Raw genomic sequence first — 24,352 nt, forward strand, 5'->3', positions numbered from 1 at the left:
ACGGGGAGGGGCAGAGAGAGAGGGAGACACAGAATCTGAAACAGCCTCCAGGCTCTGAGCAGTCAGCACAGAGCCCGATGCGGGGCTCGAACTCACGGACCGTGAGATCATGACCTGAGCCGAAGTTGGACGCTTAACCGACCAAGCCATCCAGGCACCCCGACCAGAAATTTTTTAAATGGCAATATGGATGAAAATATTTTAAAGTTCTTAAAAAAAAAGCTAAAACAAAAAACTAATAATGCACTGTACTTCAACAAAAGAAAATGATTTGTTGAACATTCAGTGGAATTATAATTTAAGAGCACTTTAGGGAGAAAAAAGGTATAAAGTAAGAATTGTCAATTACCTAGATGACTAGTTTTTATTGAGTAAAACTATCACAAGAGTGATCAGGTGTTTGTCAACCTTTTGGTTTGCCATTACCAACTTACTTTCCGGAACTGAGACAGGAGTATAATGGATGGTCAGGAAGGGTTGCTCCAGACTACAGCCTTTTCTAGGTCAGAGATGAGCAACACTTGATAGGGACAAGTTCTTTCAATATGATCCACTTACACACAGGTGGAAATTACATAAGATAGGCACAAATAGAATGATTGTAAAATAGGCACATTATTCTAGGAAGATAACAGAGTTAAATATCAGCTATACAATCAGAAAATCATGAATATGTAAACTGACTCACATATTAGGATCACGTGATACTCGTATTTCTCTGTCTTTCTCCGTATTGCCTATCTTCTTAAAAAGTACAAAAATGAAAGAAATGGTTATTTAGCTGCCTGTTTTAAATTAAAAGTTGAGCTAAAACTCATAAATCATATCAAAATTTACCTCTGAAATTGTCATTTGTGACTAGATATGGCAGCAAAGATCACAGTTGAATCACTTACAAATTTTGTTGTCATCAATATTATAAAATTATACTGCAATTGAGATCTGAAAGCTTTGAAAATCCAGTATATTTCAGGAAAAATAAATGAAACCAGTGTATTTTTTTTTAAATTTCCGATCATATTTCTGTGTCTTGTGTCAAGTTTACATGTAAATATTACATCATATAATTATTTAAAAATATTACTCTTCATGCACAGTGGGAATAGACTTATTTTACTGTTTATATAAATAATATCTTTAAACTGAAAGCACTGTGTTACATCATAAAGCAAAAGGAAAATCCACCTAGAATCCAACCACCCAGAAATAACCTCTATTAATATTTTGGTGGCTGTGCATCATGTTATGTTTCTGTAGTGTATCATATAATTTTACATAAGTTGTATCATACGTAACTAAATTTGCTACCCTCTCCTTTATATCATATTAACACATCAAGCACATCTCCATTTCCCCAAGGGGTATGTTATATTAAGCTATATTCATATAAGCCTATAACATATTGATTGTACATATACATGCAGGCATGCAATTAACTTATTTTGCTCATTTTTTTAATGGATCATACTGAACACATTTCATTTAGCTAAATAAAACCCTGTGGAAACTCTTCCAGTTTATAAGGAATAACTCTAATCCATTCTTCTTAATTTCTTAAACTCCCCACTGATGGAAATTAACCTTATTTCTGGCTTATGACTACCAGGAAACAGCCATATATGAGGAACCATATAAATATCCTCATATATATCGTGTTAATCGGCATTGTTAATTTTATAGCACATATTCCCAGGTATCGGATTGCTGGATCAAATTTAATTTTAACAGATTTTTCTAGATGCTTTCCAAAAAGGTGCTAACACCTAACATTACCATTACCAGTGTTTAAGAGTACCCTTTTTCTCCTGTTACAATCAACAAAAACTCTTAATTGTTACTAGTCTTATTCAAGCTGAAGCGATATGACACTGTTACTTGATTTTTCTTTTCCCCTGGTAGCAAACCTGAGCATTTCATTATTTGTATATGGATTTTTGAGTGTCTGCTGCCATGCATCTATGTGTATAATGAACAGAGTAAGATTTTTTTCTTCTGTTTGTGTTTTGCATATCAATTTATAATAACAAGTGTATTTTTTAGTAATTCAGTCTTTGTAATATTCATTTTAGATTTTACACATTTATAAAGGTAGTGACTAGCACAAATTTTGAATTTTTAAAACTTCAAACATATCTTTTCTTCCATTACAATGTCTGCATTTTCCCATGGGTTTAAGGTGGCCTTCCTAGTTGTAGATTGCAAATTTGGTCTCCTGGATATTTTTGAAATATTTACATTGTCTTGTTTTAATATAAATATACATATTTTCCCTCTGGACTTTGTGTGTGTGTAGGAGATTCAGTTTTGTTTGTTTTTAAATTTACTTTGGATATCCGGTACTGTTTTAAATAGGTCATATCTTCCTCATATATTGAACTATCAATATCTCACTTTGGTTTAAAGTCTGATTCTGAATTCTCTATACTATATGACTGATTTATTTATGTCCTTCTGTAGGATACCATGTGGACTTTTCTACAGTGAATGTTTAATATATTTTGCCATATTTGAAATAGCAAGTACTCCCATTTCTGCTTTTCTTTTTCATGGTTTTTTAGCTATTCTAGCACTGAGCACTTATATCTAATTCTAGGATGAAACGTGATTTTAACTGGAATAATTTATATGTGAACATAACTATGAATTACTATCAAGACTTACAGTTTACTGTTTCTTCTGCTCTTGTATAGTGTGCCATGGTTTTAAATAATATATTACAGTTTTTATAGAGATTTTTGGATATTTCTCATTGTATTTATCTCTAAATATTTTACAGGTTGTTTTTTTCTTGCTAAAATTGAATTTTTTTTTAACATTTCTGTGTCTAGGTGCATTTATAAGGGCAAAACTGTTGATTTTTATGTATTTATATTCATCCACATTGCCAATTTCTCTTTTTTTCTAATGTTTTATTTATTTTTGACTGAGAGAACTAATGTGAGTGGAGGAGAGGCAGAGAGAGAGTGAGAGAGGGAGACACAGAATCTGAAGCAGGCTCCAGACTTTGAGCTGTCAGCACAGAGACTGACATGGTGCTCGAACCTGTGGGTGGCAAGATCATGACCTGAGCCAAAGTCGGACACTTCACCCACTGAGCCACCCAAGTGCCCCAGCCAATTTCTCTTTCTAATTCCAAAATTGATTTATTAGAATCTCTTGAGTTTTTAGAACATATAAGGATAGCATTAACAAGAGAAATTTCACTCTCATCTTTTCCGATGTTCATGCCAATTTTTCACTTGCATTATATTTTTACTTGGATGTACTAAGCATTTGCAATTATGACAGTAATCAATACAATTTTGTTCCTAACAAATTTTGTTCCTAGGGCATGTATTTAATTTCACTGAAATAATTATATTTAAGTTTATTTCTTTGTTTTGAGAGAGAGAGAGCACAACCAGGGGAAGGGCAGAGAGAAAAGAAAGAGAATCTCAAGTAGGCTTAGGGCCATGAGTGCAGAGCCCACTGTGGGGCTCAAATTAATGGATCACAAGATCACGAACTGAGCCAAAACCAAGAGTCAGATGCTTAACTGACTGAGTCACCCAGGGCCCCCCTGAAATAATTATCCTTAATTATTAGTACACAAGGAGAAAATATATAATCAAAATCAAGTCATTTAACAGTAATATAGTATTTGAGTTCTCTTTTAGCTGTAGAAGTTCTGTGAACAGTTAGAAAACAAGTTTATTCTATGCTTTAGACTGAGATTGATCTATTGTAAAAATAATTAAAGATGAGAGACTTTAGAACATTGAGTGTTACGGAATCCACGCAAATTGAATCCTGCTTAAGGAAGTACAAAGTGTTAGTAGTTAAGAGTTTGTATGTGTTAAATCCCACTGAGGCTCAGAGCTGGCAATAAGACCTATAGTCTTCAAATTCAGTAATATGTGTTCTTTTTCTCTGATTGCTAATTGAAGAGAGACTCTTGATAATGGCAATTTTCAATTAACTCTAGATCTCTTAAATAGCCTATTACTTAAAGTAGAGTCATTTAAGCATTGAAACAGAACACAGTGGTTAATTTTCTTTTATCCTAGTTCACTTCCTAATTAGAGCAGACATTAACATCTAACAAAAGGTATTTAATGTAACAACAAAGAAATTGGTGATTGTTGATAGTCTGTAATAAATAGAATGCCAAATAGTGGGAAGTATTGGTGTCATTTGCCAACGATAAAAATGCTAGAAATTTATCTATTTCAGGTCTCTGTTAGGTTTCATATATCGTAATTATAATCTGTCTCCTTCCAAAAAGTATCTGGGGGTGACTTACAATAAAAAAGCTAAATGAATGAACAAATGAGTGGATGAATGATCTGTATATATATACATACATAAATGCAATTATTGAAAGATGGGAAGGAAGATGTTAGATGAAGTTTTAAAATCACATTTGGAAGTTGGTGATAGTGATTGAAAACAAAAGTTAGATTGAGATACCTGAGCAGCTGATTAAAAAAAACGAAACATGATTTGTATCTTAAAATGTGTCTGTGTGCACATGTGCGTGTGTGTGTGTGTGTGTGTGTGTGTGTGTGTGTGTTGTGCATACACTGGTTTCTTCTGTCAGTTGCTCATAAATGTTGAGAGCACAAGTCTATACAATAGTTCTAGAAAGCAGTTTAAGAGCCATCAACATACTATGGACCAGATAGAAAATTTGTTTTGGCTAGAGGAAATCTTGGGCTCATAGAATGTCTTGCTTACAGATAGCTGCACAGACCTCTTCCAGTTATTTTGCAAAGCAGTAATATACCATCACTATGAGATTCTGAATATATTGCTTATGTTATTTATTCAGCAACTTTTCCCTGAGTCTTCTTGATGAATAATGATAATTGCTTTTTAAAAAAATTGATGGTTGAATTAGAGAACAAAAATCAATGATTTGTAAGGATTCACAGCTGCCTTCTGTTCTTTTTTACTATTTAATGTTTTCCCCTTTGTCTTTAGTTTCTCTGAGGGAAATTGAGGAAAAAAAGCTCCAGGGGTGTATTGTCTCAAGAAAAGCAAGTTAGTGGAACAAAAGAACCAGGCCATTGTGGGGTCTGTGGATTGTGGTGAAACAAAACATTGGGGAGAGCTACAAGGGGCTGGCCAAAGCAAGAACAAGAATGCATGAGGAACCAAGAGGGAAAAGTTAAAAAAATTAAGAGCGAGCCCCTTCTTGGGCTTTAAGTGAATAAGAGAAAGAGCAACTTCATCAGCACTGATAGGAACCACATTTTCTAGACTCCCTTTAATGTGTGAGAAAAAGTGAGAAAAAACTGAAATTTCAATTTTGGCGATGCTTGTAAAATATCACCACATTCTTGGATGAGATAAAGCAGTGCTCTCCAAAGTTTACTTCTGCCTTTCTAGATAGCCTTGGATCACAGCAGTCAGACCATATTGTTATTATAGAACATGTGCGTTACTTCTGTTCCCACATGTGTCCTCATGAGTTGACTTTCTTATATGTCTAACTTAGTGGGAAGAGAGAGATGAAATCAGAACACCAGGCTGAATGGAATTCTAGGTGCATCTTGTGATGTTGCATTTTCCTCTTGAAAGCTGAGAAATTGAGAACTGTGACAACTTCATGAAGGAGAGTATAGCAAATGTGCGAAAAGTTACTGAGACTGGCAGTGTGCCTATACTGATGCAGAGAAACATAAGAATTAAGGGATTAATTTTTTTTTCTTTTTTAAAATTTTAGTGTATTACAAAGGAAGTATCACCAATCAGTGGATAAAGGAAACTTTATTCAATAGATCGTACTTGGGCATAAGTAATATATAAGCATTTAGTGGCAAAATTGCTTTTAAAAATAAATTTAGAGCCCTACTGTACCCAGTACAAAAAAATAAATACTAGTGAGATTATTTTTTAATGTTAAATAATAGAAGAAAATAGAGGGAACATAAACATTATCTAATTTGTAGATGATTTCCTCCATTAAAGTAATTAAAATAATGGAGGGAATCACAGACTTCACAATTATATAATGTGGTAGATAAAATACACTGTTTGAGACCAGACAAATCTGGATTAAATCAATGTTCTTCCATTTATTTCAGACAGACTACATTTACTATAATTGCACATTACAATTAGAACTGGCAACTAAAAGATAGCCAAAAGAAAAATATGTAATTTTGGACTAAAGAGGAGATAAAACTAAAGAATCGAGAGCTATTTATAAATAACACAAAATGAGTACACTATATATGAAAAGACATAGTGTGGTATTTGGCTTAAAGTAGCTAATTGCAGACTTGAGTGAATTGATTAGGAAACAAGTATACTGGTCAGTTTTCTTATCTGCAAATAACAGAGTCCAAACAGAAAGTAGAAAGGAGTTTAAAAGCAGAAAGGAGTTTATTATTGGCAACGGGCAGAGTGCATAATTCCTGGGAGAGCCAGGGAAACAAGTTGGGTGCCACATAGCTGGAAGAAGTACAGCTGGGAGGATTATACGGTCCCACCAGGGGACAGCTCCAGCTGTGGTCCCCTGCCTCTGCTCACTGCTCACTGCTCAGCATCTCTGAAGCCAGAAGCTACATTCTAGCTGGTGAAGAATAACCAAATACCCTTGTGACTGTTTGTCTCTGTTTCAGGATGATCACATCCCTTAAATCACCTGCTGTTGTGTCATATCCCTTCCAAATTGCATATACTGCATTTGTCTCTATAAAATCGAGGCCACAATGGCAACCCAACCTTCAAGAGAGGAAGAGACAGGTGATCTTCCTCTCTCAGGCCTCTGATGTGCAGGAAGACATGTTCCAGGGAGATTGCAGTAGAGTGGAATAAAACAGTCTGTGATATTTGCTGTGGTCACTCCTCTACTTTGGATAGTCAGTGTTTATAATATGTTGCTTCCGTCCTAATATTTCAAATATCATAGTAACAACATGTCATTGAAATTGCACTATCCTTTTACAAAGGAAAATATGGTAACCTTCTCATAGTTTTATGAGTCACTAAATTCTACACTTTGGTGATATTTCAGCTACAATCCAACATCTATATAAATCTATATTATGATATCCACTAATATCCACTAATATCCATTAATATTATTAGTATAAATGAATTTTGTTTTAGTAGAACAAAAAAAAAAGTGAGCGCAGCCTTGGTTCCTGTAATTACATACAAGGCCATAATTCTTTCAGTGCAAATTCACTTGTCCTTTCATTTTCAGCTAGAATTGGACCTATTCAGAAACCTTTATCTAGTAGAGTGATAAAGTTCACTCCAGAACTCTAATGCCCTGTTCACTTAAGTTTGGTGAATATGCCTTCATAACACTAAAGATGGCGGTACCAGGATGCACCCCCACTCTAACAGCAGCTCCTTTTGCCCGAGATGATGAGAACCAATCCCCACAACCATCTAAGTAATGCCTGCCCATTTTTGTTGTTGTTAGTTGATTTAGTGGCATGTGGAACCAAACACAGCTTGTGGTTGTATCAGCTTCTGAGTCACTAGAAATAGTGTCTCCTCATGGGAGCATTCGTCATTTAAGGACTAAAACCTGTAACGCAGGATGTCCAAAGTGGTGCAAACCAGAGTTTTTCAAGTGGTCATTAGATGTCACTCCCTAACCTACCTTTTGGCTCCCAGAAATACATATTTGGACTCTGGGAAAAGCCCAATATATTTGCTGCTGGTTCAGGTATAACATCCCAACTTCACCAACTATTATTTCCCAGATGGCACCTCATCCGAAACCTCTTTGAACTATTCTATCTTTCATAGGGCCAATTACTTCTGGATGGTGAGGTACATGTTAAGACTAGTAGACTTCATTACGGTCATTCCATTTCCTTCATTCATTTACTGTAAAACACGTTCTCTGTTCAGAAGTAGCAGGATGCCAGGACTCAGGATAAGGCATTGAGTAAATGTCTCGAAGGTGGTGCTGGCAGAAGCATAGTGAACAAGCATAGACACACCCACAGCCAAAGAATTGTCTGTACCAGTGAGATCAAATGTCACCCCCTTCCAGGATTAAAGGCTTAATCTACAACCAATCACAGATTATCCTGGTGTGGTGCTAGACCAGAGCTCAGGGTTGTTCACTGCTGCTGGCTGGACTCAGGACGGTAGAGTCCATTCAACTTTGGTGAAGGGAAGTGCATGTTTTGAGCTCATGCAAAACCCTCATCTTTGAGGGTTTTCCATGAACAAGTCTACCTTTTCCATGAACAAGTGCTGAGGTTACTGGACAAAGAAAATGACATTTATCAGGGCAGTGTTCAGATATAAAGAAAAAACGTGACTACACAAAACCTGAGAACTTCTTTTGCAATTATTCCATGATTGTTGGTTCCATTGAGCCAAAACAGCCAAGTTCAAAGCTACTGGTGCTAAAGCCTGAATAAGCTGGAAGTGCTTTTTTCTTGTTTTTTTTTTTTTGTTTTTTTTGTTTTTTTGTTTTGTTATTTTTGTTTTTGTTTTTGTTTTGCTTTGGGCCTCTCTTAAGACTGCTAAGTTACTTAGTTTTCCTAGTAAATGCATCAGATCAAAAGAGCTAACTGTTGTATATGTATCCTCTATAATCCAGCAAGTTCCACCAGATGTGTGCCTTTTCCTTAGTGTAAGGAGAAGCAAGGTACAGCAATTTACCTTTGCCTCTGGTTGTCATCTGCCCAGGATTTTGTACACTCTGAAAACTCAGTGGGGTGCATTCTTCTGAATTTATCTGCCTTCTGTTTCCCACTTCTAACACTCACATGTTTTACTAGTGACTCTACAGTACTTGATACTCTCTGATTGTAAGCATTCATGGGCATGTTGTCATCCATCTAGATGTTATGGCACGATTATATGAGCAAAATCCCTGCATAAAAATCTGTGGCAACCCTAAGGTAAGACAGTGAAACTTTGCTGTTCTCCTTACCATGTGAAAGCAAAGAAAAAATACAATAAGCCAGTTGGTTTGTACAAAGTTGTTTGTTCTCATTCAGAGAAATGCAAAGATTTTGATCCTCACTTCAAGAATATAAAAAAAGAATTAAAATGCTGAGAAAGAATGATTTATTTGTAAAGTTACTTATTTGAAAAGAGCAGCTACTCCTTTTTAAAAAAAATTAACATTTATTCATTTTTGAGAGACAGAGACATACAGTGAGTGGGGAAGGGGAAGAGAGAGAGGGACACACAGAATCCAAAGCAGGCTCCAGGCTGTGAGCTGTCAGCACAGAGCCTGACATAGGACTGGAACCTACAAACTGTGAAATCATGACCTGAGCCAAAGTCAGATGGTCAAAGGACTGAACCACCCAAAGTGCCCAGCAGCTATTCTTTTTACCTTATACCTAATGTGAGGCTTTTCCTAGAGACCTCTGCGTTTCCTGGAGTCTGGGAATCTAGTTAGATTGGGCTGATTGACTGCTTTGGAGTGGTAATGCCAACAGAATACTGCTTGCAGTGCCCTTGGCTGCCTATGGGACAGGTTCTAAACTCTCAGAGATAATTATGGCCAAGACAGCTTCCTGCAGACTCCATGAAGACCATGCTAAGGCGAGGGAGAACAATATGAGATCCTCTTGGATGTTGTTTAGTAAAGCCACCTGGGGGAGCATGGAACCCTAGTAACAAGAATCTGGTATATTTCCCTTAGGCAGTTGAGGATATGATGATAGTTTGGGGCTGGGGTGCTATTCTGAAGGACTCAAAGTTTCTCAGCAGGCTCTAAGAGGACAGCACGTATAAAACTAGAGTGGTCAGCGACAGCAATTCTATAAATTTAGCAAATGGCTTACCATTTTGGGGTCACAGTTAACTTATCTGTAAATACTGAATAATCAGTTGGAAATATTATCTTCTAATATCTTGGAAATATTATCAGTTGGAAATAATATCCAATATTATCAGTTGGAAATATATATATATATATATATACACACACACACACACACAAAAACACACATATATATGCTTTATGATACTTTTATGAAACTTGTCACCAGTCACAGCAGTACATCCTGGATTAACCTGCCACCTTCAACACCCTCCTGTGTTTTTACATATTGCTTTGATTCAGGAAGTTTAAAGCCCAGTAAATTATAATATTATTAAATCTATAAATGTATTGTATTTGATTACGAATATAGTATGCATAGTAACTTTTCTGAACAAATAATGAGATATAATGCCTAGCAAACCATTAAATCAATGATGATGGTTATTAATATTAATGAAATTGATCATGAATATTTACCACCTTGTAAACATTTAATGTAAAGCAATTATTTTTGTAAGTAATATAATAGGTCTGCCTGAGTACACAGTTACCTATTAATATTAGAATTAATATACTCTGAAGAATAGCCTTATTAATCAGTTATAGAATATGTAGCAAAATAAAATAACATTGTAGTCAATCCTCCCTTCCATAATGAAAATCTATATATTTAAAAGTGCCATCTGCATATAGTTAATGCATTGCCTTCCTCCTCTAAAATAAAAATTGGATTCATTTCTTTTATTACACATTAAATGTTGATTTAGTTAGATCTTCCCTAATACTTAAAATAGACTTGCAATAAAAAACCCGTTTATTTTAACTGAAAAATATCTTTCCAAACTCTCATAGTTATGACAAATATATACAACTGAGGTTGAAACATGAGATTCTTTCACTGTGGTTATGAGAAGCCAGATCAGACTTTAATTTATAACTTGAACCCTTCTGTGTCTTACAACATGTCAGATAGGTATTTAAACCAGGAATCTGCCTTTTCCTTTTAACTTCTCTCTCATAAGCATCCTCTTCCTTGAACTTTAATTCAACAAAAGAGATTTCTACCATTAAAGAGAAATAACTTTGAGATAGTGAAAAAAAATGAGGTAAAAATGAAGCCAACAATAGGTACTTTTCCATTAATTTGAACAAATACTCTAGCAGAAATTCCCATATACTTGTAATGACTTTTCATTTTTCTTGTTTATTGCAATTTATCCAAAGATGTTGATTTTTAAATCCTATTTCTGAATGTCTTGGTTTTTTTCCCTGAGACTTTTGAAGCCTTTGAGAATGCATTATGGAATGGCAAATAGAATTATCTTCTTTTAAATGATTTAGTGTTTCCATTTCTCTCAGTGTAGAAAGAACTAAGAAAACTGTGTTCTTCATCCCACAGACTTTGTATTTTTAAAGAAGTATTAAAGAGTTTTTGAGTAGTGGATTGGATATTTTAAAGTACTGTTTCTTAAGAACTCTTTATATATTCCAATTTAAAGCATTTTCTCTAGATTTATTACATTTAAAATACTCATCACTTGACCTACTGCATTGACAATGATTTCTTCCTGTTTGGTTACCTACATCATGTAGTTTATCAATGAGTGTGTGTCGCTGTTTCTTCCCAAAATTAAAAAAAAAATGAATAAATAAGCTGCAATATTTGAGGAAGACTAAGGTTCAGTAAAGGAGAAAATAGTATCATACATGCGGAAGTTAGAGATGAACAAGATACAGTAAATAATCAAATGTCTCCTTGTGTGTCAGCAGGAGTAACTGTTTTAGGTTGAGACTTGAGGGAGCTTCCAGAGAAGAAAGTTAATATGGAAGTTAGATTCACATATTTAAGTTTACTTGTCTAATCTTTGCCATCATCTTCATACCTAACAGTTGTAGGAATTAACCATTTTCAAGTAGTTTTCATGTCAGTTACTCATATGATTCTTAGAGCTATGCTGTAAAATGGAAAAGCCAGATGCTGTTGACTCTAATTTGGAGATTTGGAGAGAATCACTCATTTGTTCAAGATCTTGTTACAAAGAAGGACAAGTATGCAGGTCTTTCCACTCTGTCTACACCAGTTCTCTTTTTTTTCTGCCACTAGATAAAAGGAGAAAAAAAATGGCACCCCCCCCTAAAAATGGCACTAGAACATTTAATTAGGCAAAACTTAACATTGGCCCTAATATTAAAAAACATAGACTAAATAGGCATATATGGATGAACCGGGGGTGAGGTTCAGTAGTACCTCTCACTAACGTCCCTTAAGCCTCCCTCCCTGAGGCCACACTGCTCTATCCTAATGGATGTTTGCCTAGACCCTGCTTTCATTTTTCCAGACCTCATCTCTTTTTAGGCAGTTCTTTACATGTTGGACAACAATACTATTTTAAAACTCTTCTCTATGTGAAGCAGAATTCCTGCCCTTATTTAAATGTTACTTGATCTGAACCACTTGACCCTCTTTCTTAATCGTGATGGTCCACTCTTCTTGGAAACTAGCTCCATCTCTTTATCAAACAGATTATTATTAACATAAGTCTCCTCACTTCTGGACCTCTCATTTGCTAATATAAATTCAATATTTTAAATTCACCCCTGTTAAATTCAGTATTCACTAAAAATATCCTGGGCTTGTTTAGGTCTTTGAAAGGTTAAGATAGCCAAAAGAAATGAGAGAGAACCAGGAGCTATAAAGAAATGGACAGATGTAATTGGCTTGGCACATTTCCCTATCAACAAGAGGATGATAGGGATGGTGGGAAGGACCTTGAAAGTTAGAAGGAAGGGTTCCAACGGAATGAAATGAACTCTAAGCCAGCCATTGTGAGTTCTTGAGCAGGTGACAAATTGGATAAATAAAAATTTGTCAGGAAGGTCACTTTGACAGGGTAATGCAAGATAGTGTTTACACAGACAGCTCCTCCTACTTCTGTCACAGGACAAAGAATACATGGCTCAGGACTATGGAAGTGGAAATGGAGACCAGAGATGATTGGGAAGGATGCTCTTTGTAAGGATCTTTGATAACTTGTCGCTAAATTGGCATGGGTGGAGTTGACAATGAAGACTCGGGGGGAATGGGAGAGAGATGCAGCAAGCCAGTTTGAGGGGGAAATGTTGAATTCAGTTTGGGAGCTTTTGTATTTGAAGTAAATAGAAACTTGTCCACAGTTATTTTATTTGAAGTTAAGGTTATGGGTTTTCATCTCAGAGGGTAAAAGTTCAGAGAAAAGAGGAAAAGAGCAGGGGAATATTCTAGACTCAGTGATCAAAAGCAGGAAAAGTTGGCATTGTTTTAGAATAATTGCATTGATTTTCTTACATTTTTATGAATTATTCATTACATTTTATGATTAGGTGCTATCCTAGTTTCAGTAATCACTGGGACCACCAGATTAAGCAACTTAAGAAAGTTGGCCAGGTTAGGTGAAACTTAATGGAATTCACTGTTTCAGTCAACATAGAAAAATTTTCCAGTCATTAATCACTGCCTCCAAAGCTTTCTTGCCTTTAACTTCTGTCCCTTAACTTGGATATATTTGACTTGATTTCTCTCTCTCTTCCATTTGTCATAAAACTTATAACAGTTAATCAATGTTTGAGTTGATACTTGGTAATTCTTATATAGGAAAAATATATATTTAGTCTTCATCAACAGTTATTGGCCTACAGATCCCAAAACACTTGGAATTTCATCACTGTTGACAGTGAGAAAGATGCCTTTATTATGTTAATGAGGTGAGTTTTGGAAATCACCTAAAGATGCAGGCTAGTCTTTATTGAAGGCAACCCAGTGATTAGAGGGTTGGAAATTTCAGTCCCATCCCAACCCTCCTAGGAGGGAAGAGGGACTTGGCATTAAATCAGTCACCAATGGCCAGTGATTTAATCAGGAGTGCCTATGTAATGAGACATTCATAAAAACCGAAAAGAATGCTGTTTGGAAAGCTTTTGGATGTGCTGGGTGGAACAAGAATTTTCGGCCTGGAGAGGGCATGGAAGTTCTGCACTTTTGTTCCATGCCTTGTCCTCTGCAACTCTTGCATCTATTCCTGAGTTGTATCCTTTTATAATAAACTGGTAATCTAGGAAATCAAATGTTTCTCTATGGTCTGTGAAACCCAAGAAGGGAATCTTAGGAACCTCTTGTCTATAGCTGGTTGGTTAGAGGCACAGGTGATAAACTGAACTTGGAACTGCCATCTGCAGGGGACAGGGAGCAATCAAGCAGGATTGAATCCTTAACCTTTGGAATCTGACGCTATCTCCAGGTGGTTAATGTCCACAGTGAGTTGAATTCTAAAACCCCTGCTAGTGTCCAAGAATTGCTCACTGGTGCTGGGAAACCCTTGACTCCACACATCAAAATTGGGTGCAGAACCCAAAATAATACCTAAAATAGCCTTGTGTTTATGTTTTCCTTCTCTTTTTGTTTAGTTTGAGTTTTAAAAAACAGAGGCAAAAATTCCTTCATGTTAAAGAATGACTTTGATGAGAAGAATTGCCAAAATTAATCATGCCACGTAATGCCATTTTAGAAGCCTGGAAGATGGTTTTTACCCTGGCTCAGAAAGCTATATAGAGTTTTCACTTGGGGTGGTTTTGGGACTGTGCCACAAAGCTTCACTGTGGTTTGCCACCTGGAACAGCATGGGTGATAAGGAAGCAGCTGCATGAAAGCATTTGCTGTGTGAGAGGATAGAAAATGTATGTACTGGCCCTTCCAGGGAGGCCTCATTGCTGTAGCAGTTTATCCCATTACTAAATACGTGCTGTGCTGATATCCTCACATTCAGCTGCTGACCAGCAGCGTTGCCCTCAGCTTTAATAGGGAGCATATGATCACTCCAGCTGGCAGGTGACACCATTTGGCAACATTCCCCAGCAGCTCAACAAAAGATTTTCAAACATCAAAGCAAGGGGAAAGACCTCTGCCTTTATAAGGAAAGTGGTTTGACTGTGCATGCATTTTGTTTCCATAAGAATTATTGCCTCTAACTTGCTGAATTTTGTAAAGGAAAGGGCACACTTAGAGAATGAAATTAGCTCGGAAAATTTGTAAACTGTTCATTCAGCTTGATAAATAAGTGGCAAATTAAAGGAAATTTAATTTCGTGTTAAAAAAAGAATGCAGCTTGAATTTAGTTAAAGATAGGAGAAGTCTCTTTTTTAAAGGTTCATTCTGAAAACACGAACCAATATAAATTTAGATTGGTTAGGCTATGAAAACTTGAGTCTTCAGTTTTATTGAAGAAAGAGACCTGAGAGGTCTTTTAGGAAAATGTAATTTCACTATGTGGGAAGTTGTGAAGCAGAGTAATCTCTACCTGATGGGTCATGTCACTCGAAAGTAGCAGTTTAGGAATGTCTTGGGTCTCTTGATAATGAGCACCACATCATTTTCCCTCTTGCTGCAAACTGGGCAGAAAAACTGGGCAATCTCTTGGTCTGTTCATTTTTATCACTGAAAAAGCAAACAGTAAATTAATAGGAAAAAATATATCTGAGAATTATGTTCTTATACTAATATTTGAATATAATTTTAAAATTAAATCATTAAAACATATAAATTATGTTTATATGTAAGCATAAGAGATGGGACTAAAGGCATGACTGTCAATGGGCTGATGGCTATCTTAGTGTATGTGAGAAACATATCAACTTTGAAAAACATGTCCTTTTTTCTTTTTCTCAGTCAGTAGAGTTACAGTAATATTTTATATGTGGTTTAAGTCCCATTACCCTCACATTTTGCTGGCCAGCATTGGGACAACCACTTTCATTCTTGGAAAAAAAAAAATACCTAATCAAATTAAATTCATGCCTATGCTGTTAGAACAGAGTATAAAGCTTACACATATATTTTCCTTTATACAAATAAAGTGATACCTTAAACTACTCTGAACACCAAATTGTAATTTGTTCATATTACCAAATTTGGGGATGCTTGTTAATATTACAAGAAGATTTAGGGTAATATCCTTTATATAGAAAATTCTCCTATGACACGAATAGTTGCTATTTAATGTGTTTGTATCTTTACAGGAAGAAAATGTGTTAATTCAAGGAGAATATTATAATTGCTTATAGACTAATTCTAAAACTAAAAAAGGTATATTGCTATGAATCTTATTTACAAATAATATGTTCTTAAGTGCCAAAATGATTTATGTTTCTGAAAAGTCCTATGAGTTCATCACATTCTATATGCCTGGTGAGGGAGTAGGAATTGAACTGAGTTCAGGATGAGCTAAACTCATCAATCAGATGAGCTGTTTGGGCTGGCTCATCAATCATCCCACTCCTCCAATGTGGTGCTCCTCAAGCTGTCTACAGAAAAGGATCAGATGTTGGCTTCTGGTTTTCATTTTTGTTTGTGTTTGATTTTCCTACTGATCAAATAACACAGTTCTCTTGTACATGTTTAGCATATAGCTCACCACAGAATTCTACATTAACAAAACTGGCCTATACCCTTTTCATCAAATTACATCCACAGATCATGTGCTTGGGTGTTGCAAACTTCAAATTGCTGCAGAATTGCCTGGGTGCTTACTTTTTATCTCTTGTGCTTAGATTATCGCATACCCTAACAAACGCTCACCCTCATCTGTGGACCTTGTTTTGAATAGCACTGCTCTTGTAGGACTTTTCTGTCCTACAAAGGCAGAAAACTAAATCATATTTTTCAAAGTTGCTTGCAGCCTGGATGTGATTTAGACTCTAATAATGTGCTAGAGCTGGGCTTGGAATCTGAACTGAGATCCTTGGGAAGAGACAGAAGTACTCATTTCACAGGGAATTTTTTGCCAGAAAAGTGGCTTCTCATAGCCACAAAAGCAGCTTTATGAATTAGAGAAATGGCAGTGTGATTCTGAGGGCTGGAAGGTGTACTGGGAAGTTGGCTTAGATGCCTTCTCCTCCAGCCTATCCAATTATTTTTATAAACCATCTAATATCTGGTAATGCGTCTCATTGTGTGATCTATTCAGTTTCTGTTATGTAAGAAGTAAGGCTATACTGATAAAGATTTACTTGTCAACTATAAATATGAAATGACTTAAATTTTTGGAGTAGCTGGGAGAGTAAGCTGAAGACCAGTGTTCTCAAACTTTAGTGTAGTTATAGATCAGCTGGGAATGTCATTAATATACTGGTTCTGATTCTGTAGAGCAGCGTGGAGATCTGAGATTCTGCATGTCTAACGAGCTTCCAGTTAATTACAGTGGTTTGTCCACAGACCTAACTTTGAGTAGCAATACACTAGAGTATGCCAAGCTTTCAGGAACAATTTCCATCTCCAGGGCTCCAGACTACAGATGTTAGGCTGCCACAAGACGATGAAAAGCTATTCTGATCACTTTATTACTTTCCCTGGATTGGAAACAATGAGCCACAGTAATACCCAACCATAACTTTTTTTTTCTTTTTTTTTTTTCTGGTTTTTAAATTTTCTTTTTGGCCCTAGTTGAAATGAAAAGGGAAAAAGGTTGTTTCTTCGTTTTTATCTATCTATCAAGAGAGAAAGGGATTAAAAGAGGAATTTAAGCAAAGAGGCTACAAATGGGTTTTACAAGATGCCACTTTTTTGCCACCTCAATGTAGATATTCAGCCTACCTATTTTTAAGGGAAATATATCTCTTGCTCAGAGTTTGTGTCATATTTTCAGTCTATAATTTCATCTGTTTCCCATGAGAAGGAACAATTTTCACATGGCACTGTTTGGGGCAGAGGTGCTTCAAGCCGCATTTGAAGACTGTCTAGACTTTGAGTGAGTTTACATCAGAGAAGCAAAGAAGATGGGAGATGGGAGTCTGAATGGCAAATAGTGTAGATGAAAGTAGTAGAAGAACTGGGCTACTTCTCTCTGGATTCATTGAGGACAGTGGACAGAGCTGTAGGCTCTCAGGGAGCAGGACCAAAAGTTCATTCTGGCTAACTGACAACCCACGGGAGGGCAGTGGAAGTGGTGACAGATTATGGAGAGCTTTGGTTACCAGAAAGGAAGGTTGGGATTTGATTCTGAGAAAATGAGGGTCTTGGGAAGTTTCTAAACAAAGCTAAAAAATGATAGTGGTATTTTAGGAGATGACTATACCTTCAGAAAGAAGGTATATTTTCACAGATGTTATGATTATTAAATAGCCTTCAGAAATAATTTTAGGAAAAAAAGATTTGAAATTCTTTTGAATTCTATTTTTGTGTAACTTGAATAGCTTGAATTATCAAAAATGAAATTTATAGTGGTGCCTGGGTGGCTCATTCGGTTGAGAATTTGACTCTTGGTTTTGGCTCAGGTCATGATTCCAAGGTTATGGGGTCAAGCCCGTCAGGCTCCATGCTAAGCATGAAGTCTGCTTAAGACTCTCTCTCCCCCTCCCCCTCTCTTTTCCTCCCTTGCTCATGCACTATCTTTATAAAATTAAAAAGAAATTTATAACTTATCAGTTTTAATCTTGACATGAAATTAAAGATGTTAAAGATGTGGATAATCGGAGTTTGAAGTAACTATCAGAAATATCTGTGCTCTGTCCTCTTAATGAAGTATCTTTAAAGACAAGTATTGAATTCTCTCCACTTTTTCATTTTTTTCTATATTTATCTGATTACTTTCTATCTGGTACAGGGTGTACTAAATAACATCTGCTTCTATCTCAAAGCCAAGCTTTTGTTCCATTAAGTCCTGGCCATCTGGGCTATCCTGAATGTAAATGAAAAGGAAACTGTCACAGTGACCATCGTTACTTTACCCGGCCATCCTTGCAGAAGCATAGCCCATGCCTTTGACTTTCCCAGAGGAGCATGTTCTCATGAAAACTATAATGAACCAAGGTGTATAGTTCTCCTGAGCACTTAGAGTCAACTCTTTACATGGCCAGAATAAAGGAGAGAATGGTACAAGATAGTAGCTGCATGATTAGGAACCATGGATCATTTGTTACCTACCCTATTTGGTCTCACTAACAATCACAAAATGTGCTTACAAAGGTCTAAAATGAGCCCCCATGTGAGACCCCTTATATACTCCTATTGCCTTGGCTTTCATCTCTTATACCCTCATGATTATTAAAAGTATACAGACCATCCAGAACTTTCAACCAAACCCTGAACTTTAATTCTGAATCTGCCTACTGAACATTTCTGCCTCTTGGATATGTCCTGGAAATCTCCAGATCAAATCAAGACATTAATGTTAAACTCATTTATAAACTGCCAGAAATTTACTTCTCATTCCATGTTCTCCATTTCAAAGAAACACAATGCTGCTTGCTCACCAGATCATCAAAGTTAGAAACTTCCAAGTTATTTAATGACTCCTTCTCTTTTAACCCTTTCAATTATCCATCAGGTTGCATGATTTCTAACTCCTCTTTTCTTACACTTGGTAGCTCCTTTCAATTTCTTTTGCCATTATCTTTATTGTGCCCTTCCTAAACATCGTTAGCAGAAAGATTTAGATGGAATCCCAATTCGGTTATTTTCTAGACCTAGAGGAGACATTTAGATTTCATTTCCTTATCTTAAACAAATAAACAAAAAAATGCTTTACCTTATAGAGTGGTTTTGAGGATTACATTAGATATTTTAGGCAAAGTTAAACACAGGACATAGCTCATAGTAGACATTCAGTGAAGATTAATCTCATGTTCATGATCACACCTATTAGACTGAGCAATGTCTGGCACATAGTAAGCACTCAATATATGTTTCTATTTATTGATATATGCATTATATTATATCAATGACATCATCATCATTATCATGGTCTTCCTGTCTCTTATCTTGTGTCCTAATATTTCACCCTCTACATCACCATCAAAATTTATATAAAAATGCAAATACCATGTCATTTTTCCTGCAAATCTTTCAGTGATGCTCTCGCCCACATAATTACTTTTCTGGTCTACATAACTGCCCTTGATCTGGTCTAGGCTTCCATTCCACTCTTATAACCTCTGTGTAACACAAACTCCTTACATTGAGGCCAAGGAAAAAAATCTGTATTTTCCCCACCAACCAACCAACAAATGGCTCTTTTATTTCACATCTCCATAAATTGTCTTTATTTCAATCTGACAAATTCTAATACATTGTTTAAAATTCACCATAGTAACCTGCTACTTCAGATAGCCTTCTGTGCCTCTCCAAGCAGAATTATATGCTTGCAACTTAATTATTCTAATCTTGAGATTGTATATCCAAAGCCCAGTATTAAGCAGAGTTACTGAATACATGTTTGTTGAAATAATTGTTTGGGGTATTGGAAAATTACAGGAAAGATAATAGATTGATAGATAGGTAATATATTGTCACATATTAACATAAAAGAACTTAAAACTGTTTTTTTTTTGTTTATGCTACTAATTTCTTACATGTTGGACCTGTTCTGAAAATTAACACTTATCAGGGAAATGTATTTGTTGTGGCTTTTTCATAATCACTAATTCCTCCTTAGGATAAGTAGCACATTTACAAAGTGAACGAATGGTACAAATCTTGGGGCAGTGAAACAGTGATACTAGTTGATTCACAGTTAGCCAGTAACTTTGGCATTGGCCTCAGTTTGTCCTAACAAACGGAGATTTACAGTTTAAAATGTGAGAACTAGGAAAAAATGGTTAATAAAATGGGCTCTGATTTTTAAAAATCCAAGCTCAAAATTTAATCTACTAATTGCTAGATATATGATCTTGAACATGTTTCCTAACCTTTTGGAGACTTTTTCCTTATAAAATGAAAATAAGAACGGTAACCACATAAAAGGATTGTTGGGAGTATCAAATGAAGTGTTAAACTTAGGCTGCGTGTATATAAGACTCACAAGACTATACCATAGGCCACATTTGGCATCGGGTCTGTTTTTGTGAAGGATATAGAATAGGAACTTGACATGATTGTAGATCAGACATTCCAAATGAGGAAATTTTCCTAGAAATCTGTAAAGCACAGCTAACATGGAGGAAAAGTTCTACATCAGACAAGCCCAGCAGCTGTTCTGGCTTAAAAGTCTCATGACCCGCAGAAGCTGAGATCTCATGAAGCAGCCCCATTGTCATAGCCTGCAAGGTCGCTATAAAAACACAAGCCCTCTCCCTAGAGTTGCCACATTCAGGGAAGCTCAAAATGGTGGCTGTCTATCAGGTATTTGTAGTTTCTCCAGTGCAGATGGGATTTATCCAAAGGGGTTATTTTATCATAAATAATACAATCTAGTAACATAGCTGACTTGCCAGCTTTATTCAGATTACCAGGACAACTGAAAAAGGCCGTTAACTGATGGTCGAATTCTCTATGAAAGGTTAAAAGGAATTTTTAATCCCTCTGCCTGTACATGAAACATGAAATCACTATTACATAGAGGATAACATATACATGTTAATATGAAAACAATCTCAAGAAAGATAAGAATTGTATCTAAGAGTAAATTACAGAGAAGTTTGTAAAGAGAGGCATTAGAAGTCATGATTTGGTCATTAGTTTGCCTGACTTTTGTGAATGAACTCATAAATGCAAGAATGAAAACTTACTCATTACAGAGGAAGTTTTGCTCTGTTGTTAGTGTTGTACCTAATGTATCATAAATGCCCAATACCTACCATTTGAGTAAAAATTGGGTTTTGGTCTTCTGTGTTGTTAGAAGAAAAACAGAGCTGACTCACAGGGCTCTTTTACCACTATTCTTGGATGATTCTTCTTCCCAGACCTCTCAGCTCAGACAAATTGACTTTGATGCTTTGAGCTCTAATTGTCTCCTAGGAATGCAATTTTCATGCACATGCCAGTAGAATTAAGAAGATTGAATGTGAGTTGTTACATTAAAACGGACCTGCCTCTTGGTATGGTTAATTACCATAGTTAAATATAGCACCTGAATGACAAGACAGAATTATCAGTGCATTCTCCCAGTGGAACAGATGGCTGTATCATGGCGACAGGCTGCCCATGTCTTGTAAACATGCATTATTGGTTATTGAGAATGGGCAAGAGTTCAACTAAGAATCAACACAAGGCCACCCACTTCCAGGAAAACCACTCAAAGTGCATATGCCCGTAGTCATTGGCATTCATAACATCATCTTCATATGTATACATTACAATTTAGAACCCAGCATCCCTCTAATTCAAGTAGGAGTAGAGAGATAACAGTTTGAATACAAATACTTTACTGACAAGTAAATATGAGACATCTACTTAGAGTGTATTCTGTAATATATAAATAGATTTATATTTCTAATGCTTATGATGTATCTAATTAAGATACCCATATGTATATTATATATTAAAGTGTGAACTACAAGAGTTGATGTACTTGAATAATCATAAAATTGTGACAGCTAAAGTTTCAAATGATATTAAAAATAGTGTTAAGCTTATGGGGTGCCTGGGTGGCTCAGTCAGTTGAGCACCCAATTTCAGCTCAGGTCATGATCTCACGATTCGTGGGTTCGAGCCCCACATCAGGCTCTGTGCTGTCCTTCAAAAATAAATAAATGTTTAAAAAAAACTTTTTTAATAATATTAAATTTACATTTAAGGGGTTTTTTGTTAAAACAATATTGTATTAAGTTAGCCAGGCATGTTTATTTAAATCACTAAACAATGAAAATTATATGTTAACTGTTCTTGGTTCCTCATTTTCTGAATTAAAACAAATCTGGAATGAGTGAAATGAACAATATGGTAAGCTTAGTTTCAGTTAATTTTGTTTAGTCCCTTTATTTTCTATTTCCTCTGAACAGCTTAACAACAAAATAGGAAATGCAAATTTCCTTACAAAATAGGAAATGCAAATGTTAGCTTTGAGTCTGACTGCTTTTACAAATCATAAATGTTGATATATTTTCAATGAAATTGGCATTGTACCTCCAAGTAGAAATAAAAATGTCCGAGCTTATTTTACTCTGGAGTGTAGAAGACAAAGTTTGTAACCGCTCATTAGTCTGTGATGAGAATCCTAATGTTCTTTTGCAGCTTCTGCCGACAAGAGAAGCTGCCAATGACCTTCCAGTCCTGTGTGATCACCAAAGAGTGCCAGGTGTCAGAGTGGTCAGAATGGAGTCCCTGCTCAAACACGTGCCGTGATGTGGCATCCCCAAAAGGCACTCGTGTCAGGACACGGATCATTAGGCAGTTTCCTATTGGCAGTGAGAAGGAGTGTCCAGAACTTGAAGAAAGAGAACCCTGTGCATCTCAAGGAGACACAGTTGTCCCCTGTGCCACGTGAGTAAATAAAGGATGGCAGCTTATGCTGTGATGTCTCCCTACCTTGCGTGTTCACATACCCATTTGATTTTAAATGATTAGTGAATTGAGAAATAGTGATTTTTACAAATTCTAAGTGGGGAAAAAATAAAATACCATTTTGCAAACACTGTCCTAAAAATGTTCCGACTTTTGGACTTTATTCTATAAAAAGTGAAATTTTCATTTTAACTCCCCTAAAGAATGATTTGTTTGGTTTCACTTTCCTTGACATCCCCCTCCCGACCCTCTGACTCAAGGCATCATTTATACGTGTTTTCTTTCTTTCTTTCTTTTTTTTTTTTAATTTATCTGAATGCCATTCTTCCTTTATAAATATATATATGTCAGGAGCATTGTTCTGTGATGCCCCAGTCCTGCAGCTGTGTTCACCCCCTTTTAAAAATGAAAAATGAATGTGAAGGTCTAGTTTGCTGTCATGAAACTTTACTATTGACAAAGCGAAGCACCTAGATCAGACATCAGAAGGCCCATTTAACTTTTTTTGTCCATTTGCGATGAACATTAGTACATCCATTTGTACCCATGTTGGCTGTTAATCTGATTACCGAAGAAGCATCTTGGTTAAAGTGACACGAAGTGCTGCATGAGCCATTCTCTTTGTGCTTTCAGAATATCCATTTTCCGTGAGGTGGGGAAATGCCATCACTTCTATCTGTAGTGGCATCAGGAAATGGTTCCTGGCTATTGCCTCAAAGCACATATTGGGCTGACAAGCCCCCAACATTTCTTTCACATCCTAACATTGATTGGAGCTTTAATTTAGAACCACAGATCATCTTTCCTGTGTTTCACTGATTAGAAACGTCAGCTCTTTCAACATTCATCAGGCACTCATCAGGGATTCTCAGTGCTACAGAAAAACACTCATTCTTCACAATAAAGAGAAGACTCTGAACTGTTATATATTTTTTAATCCTCACACACACTTATAATTTTGATCCAGCATGAAGTAGCAATTTTCATGCATTAAAGGCAAAACAAATGTTTGGGTTGATCATCATTTAGAATGTTTTCCATTCTCAGATTCAATCCTCCTTTGTTTATAAGCATCAAGAAAGGGCCAGCCTGAGTTCAGCTTAATTGAACATAAAATTTTATGTTTTCAGCATTATGCTCTCTTTTCATAAAATATTTATAAGCAACTTCCAGTAATTGCAAATAAAACAGGATCATCCTAAATTTAACCCCTCTTTAAATGGAGCACTTTTGAGGATAGAGGAGAAGAAATTGAACCTGAATCTGTACCACAGATGTCGTAGTCTATGGTTGATTTAAGAGGAAAGTGTTTTTTAGACTAATTTTTTTTAAGAAAAAAATATGTAAGAAGAACAGAGCAAAGT

General features: G+C 35.9%; 1 protein-coding gene across 3 annotated transcripts in view; it reads left to right on the forward strand.

Annotated features, from left to right (window-relative positions):
• The window catches only part of THSD7A (thrombospondin type 1 domain containing 7A), a 434,325-nt gene that overhangs the window by 194,777 nt on the left and 215,196 nt on the right, over positions 1 to 24,352 (forward strand). For all 3 annotated transcript variants that reach the window (XM_053218410.1, XM_053218412.1, XM_053218411.1), the window contains exon 3: positions 22,719 to 22,967. In XM_053218410.1, the coding sequence (XP_053074385.1) occupies positions 22,719 to 22,967 (249 nt within the window). The remainder of the gene's footprint in view (positions 1 to 22,718; positions 22,968 to 24,352) is intronic.

This window comes from Acinonyx jubatus, chromosome A2, assembly GCF_027475565.1.
Source record: "Acinonyx jubatus isolate Ajub_Pintada_27869175 chromosome A2, VMU_Ajub_asm_v1.0, whole genome shotgun sequence".
NCBI classification, from domain to species: domain Eukaryota; kingdom Metazoa; phylum Chordata; class Mammalia; order Carnivora; family Felidae; genus Acinonyx; species Acinonyx jubatus.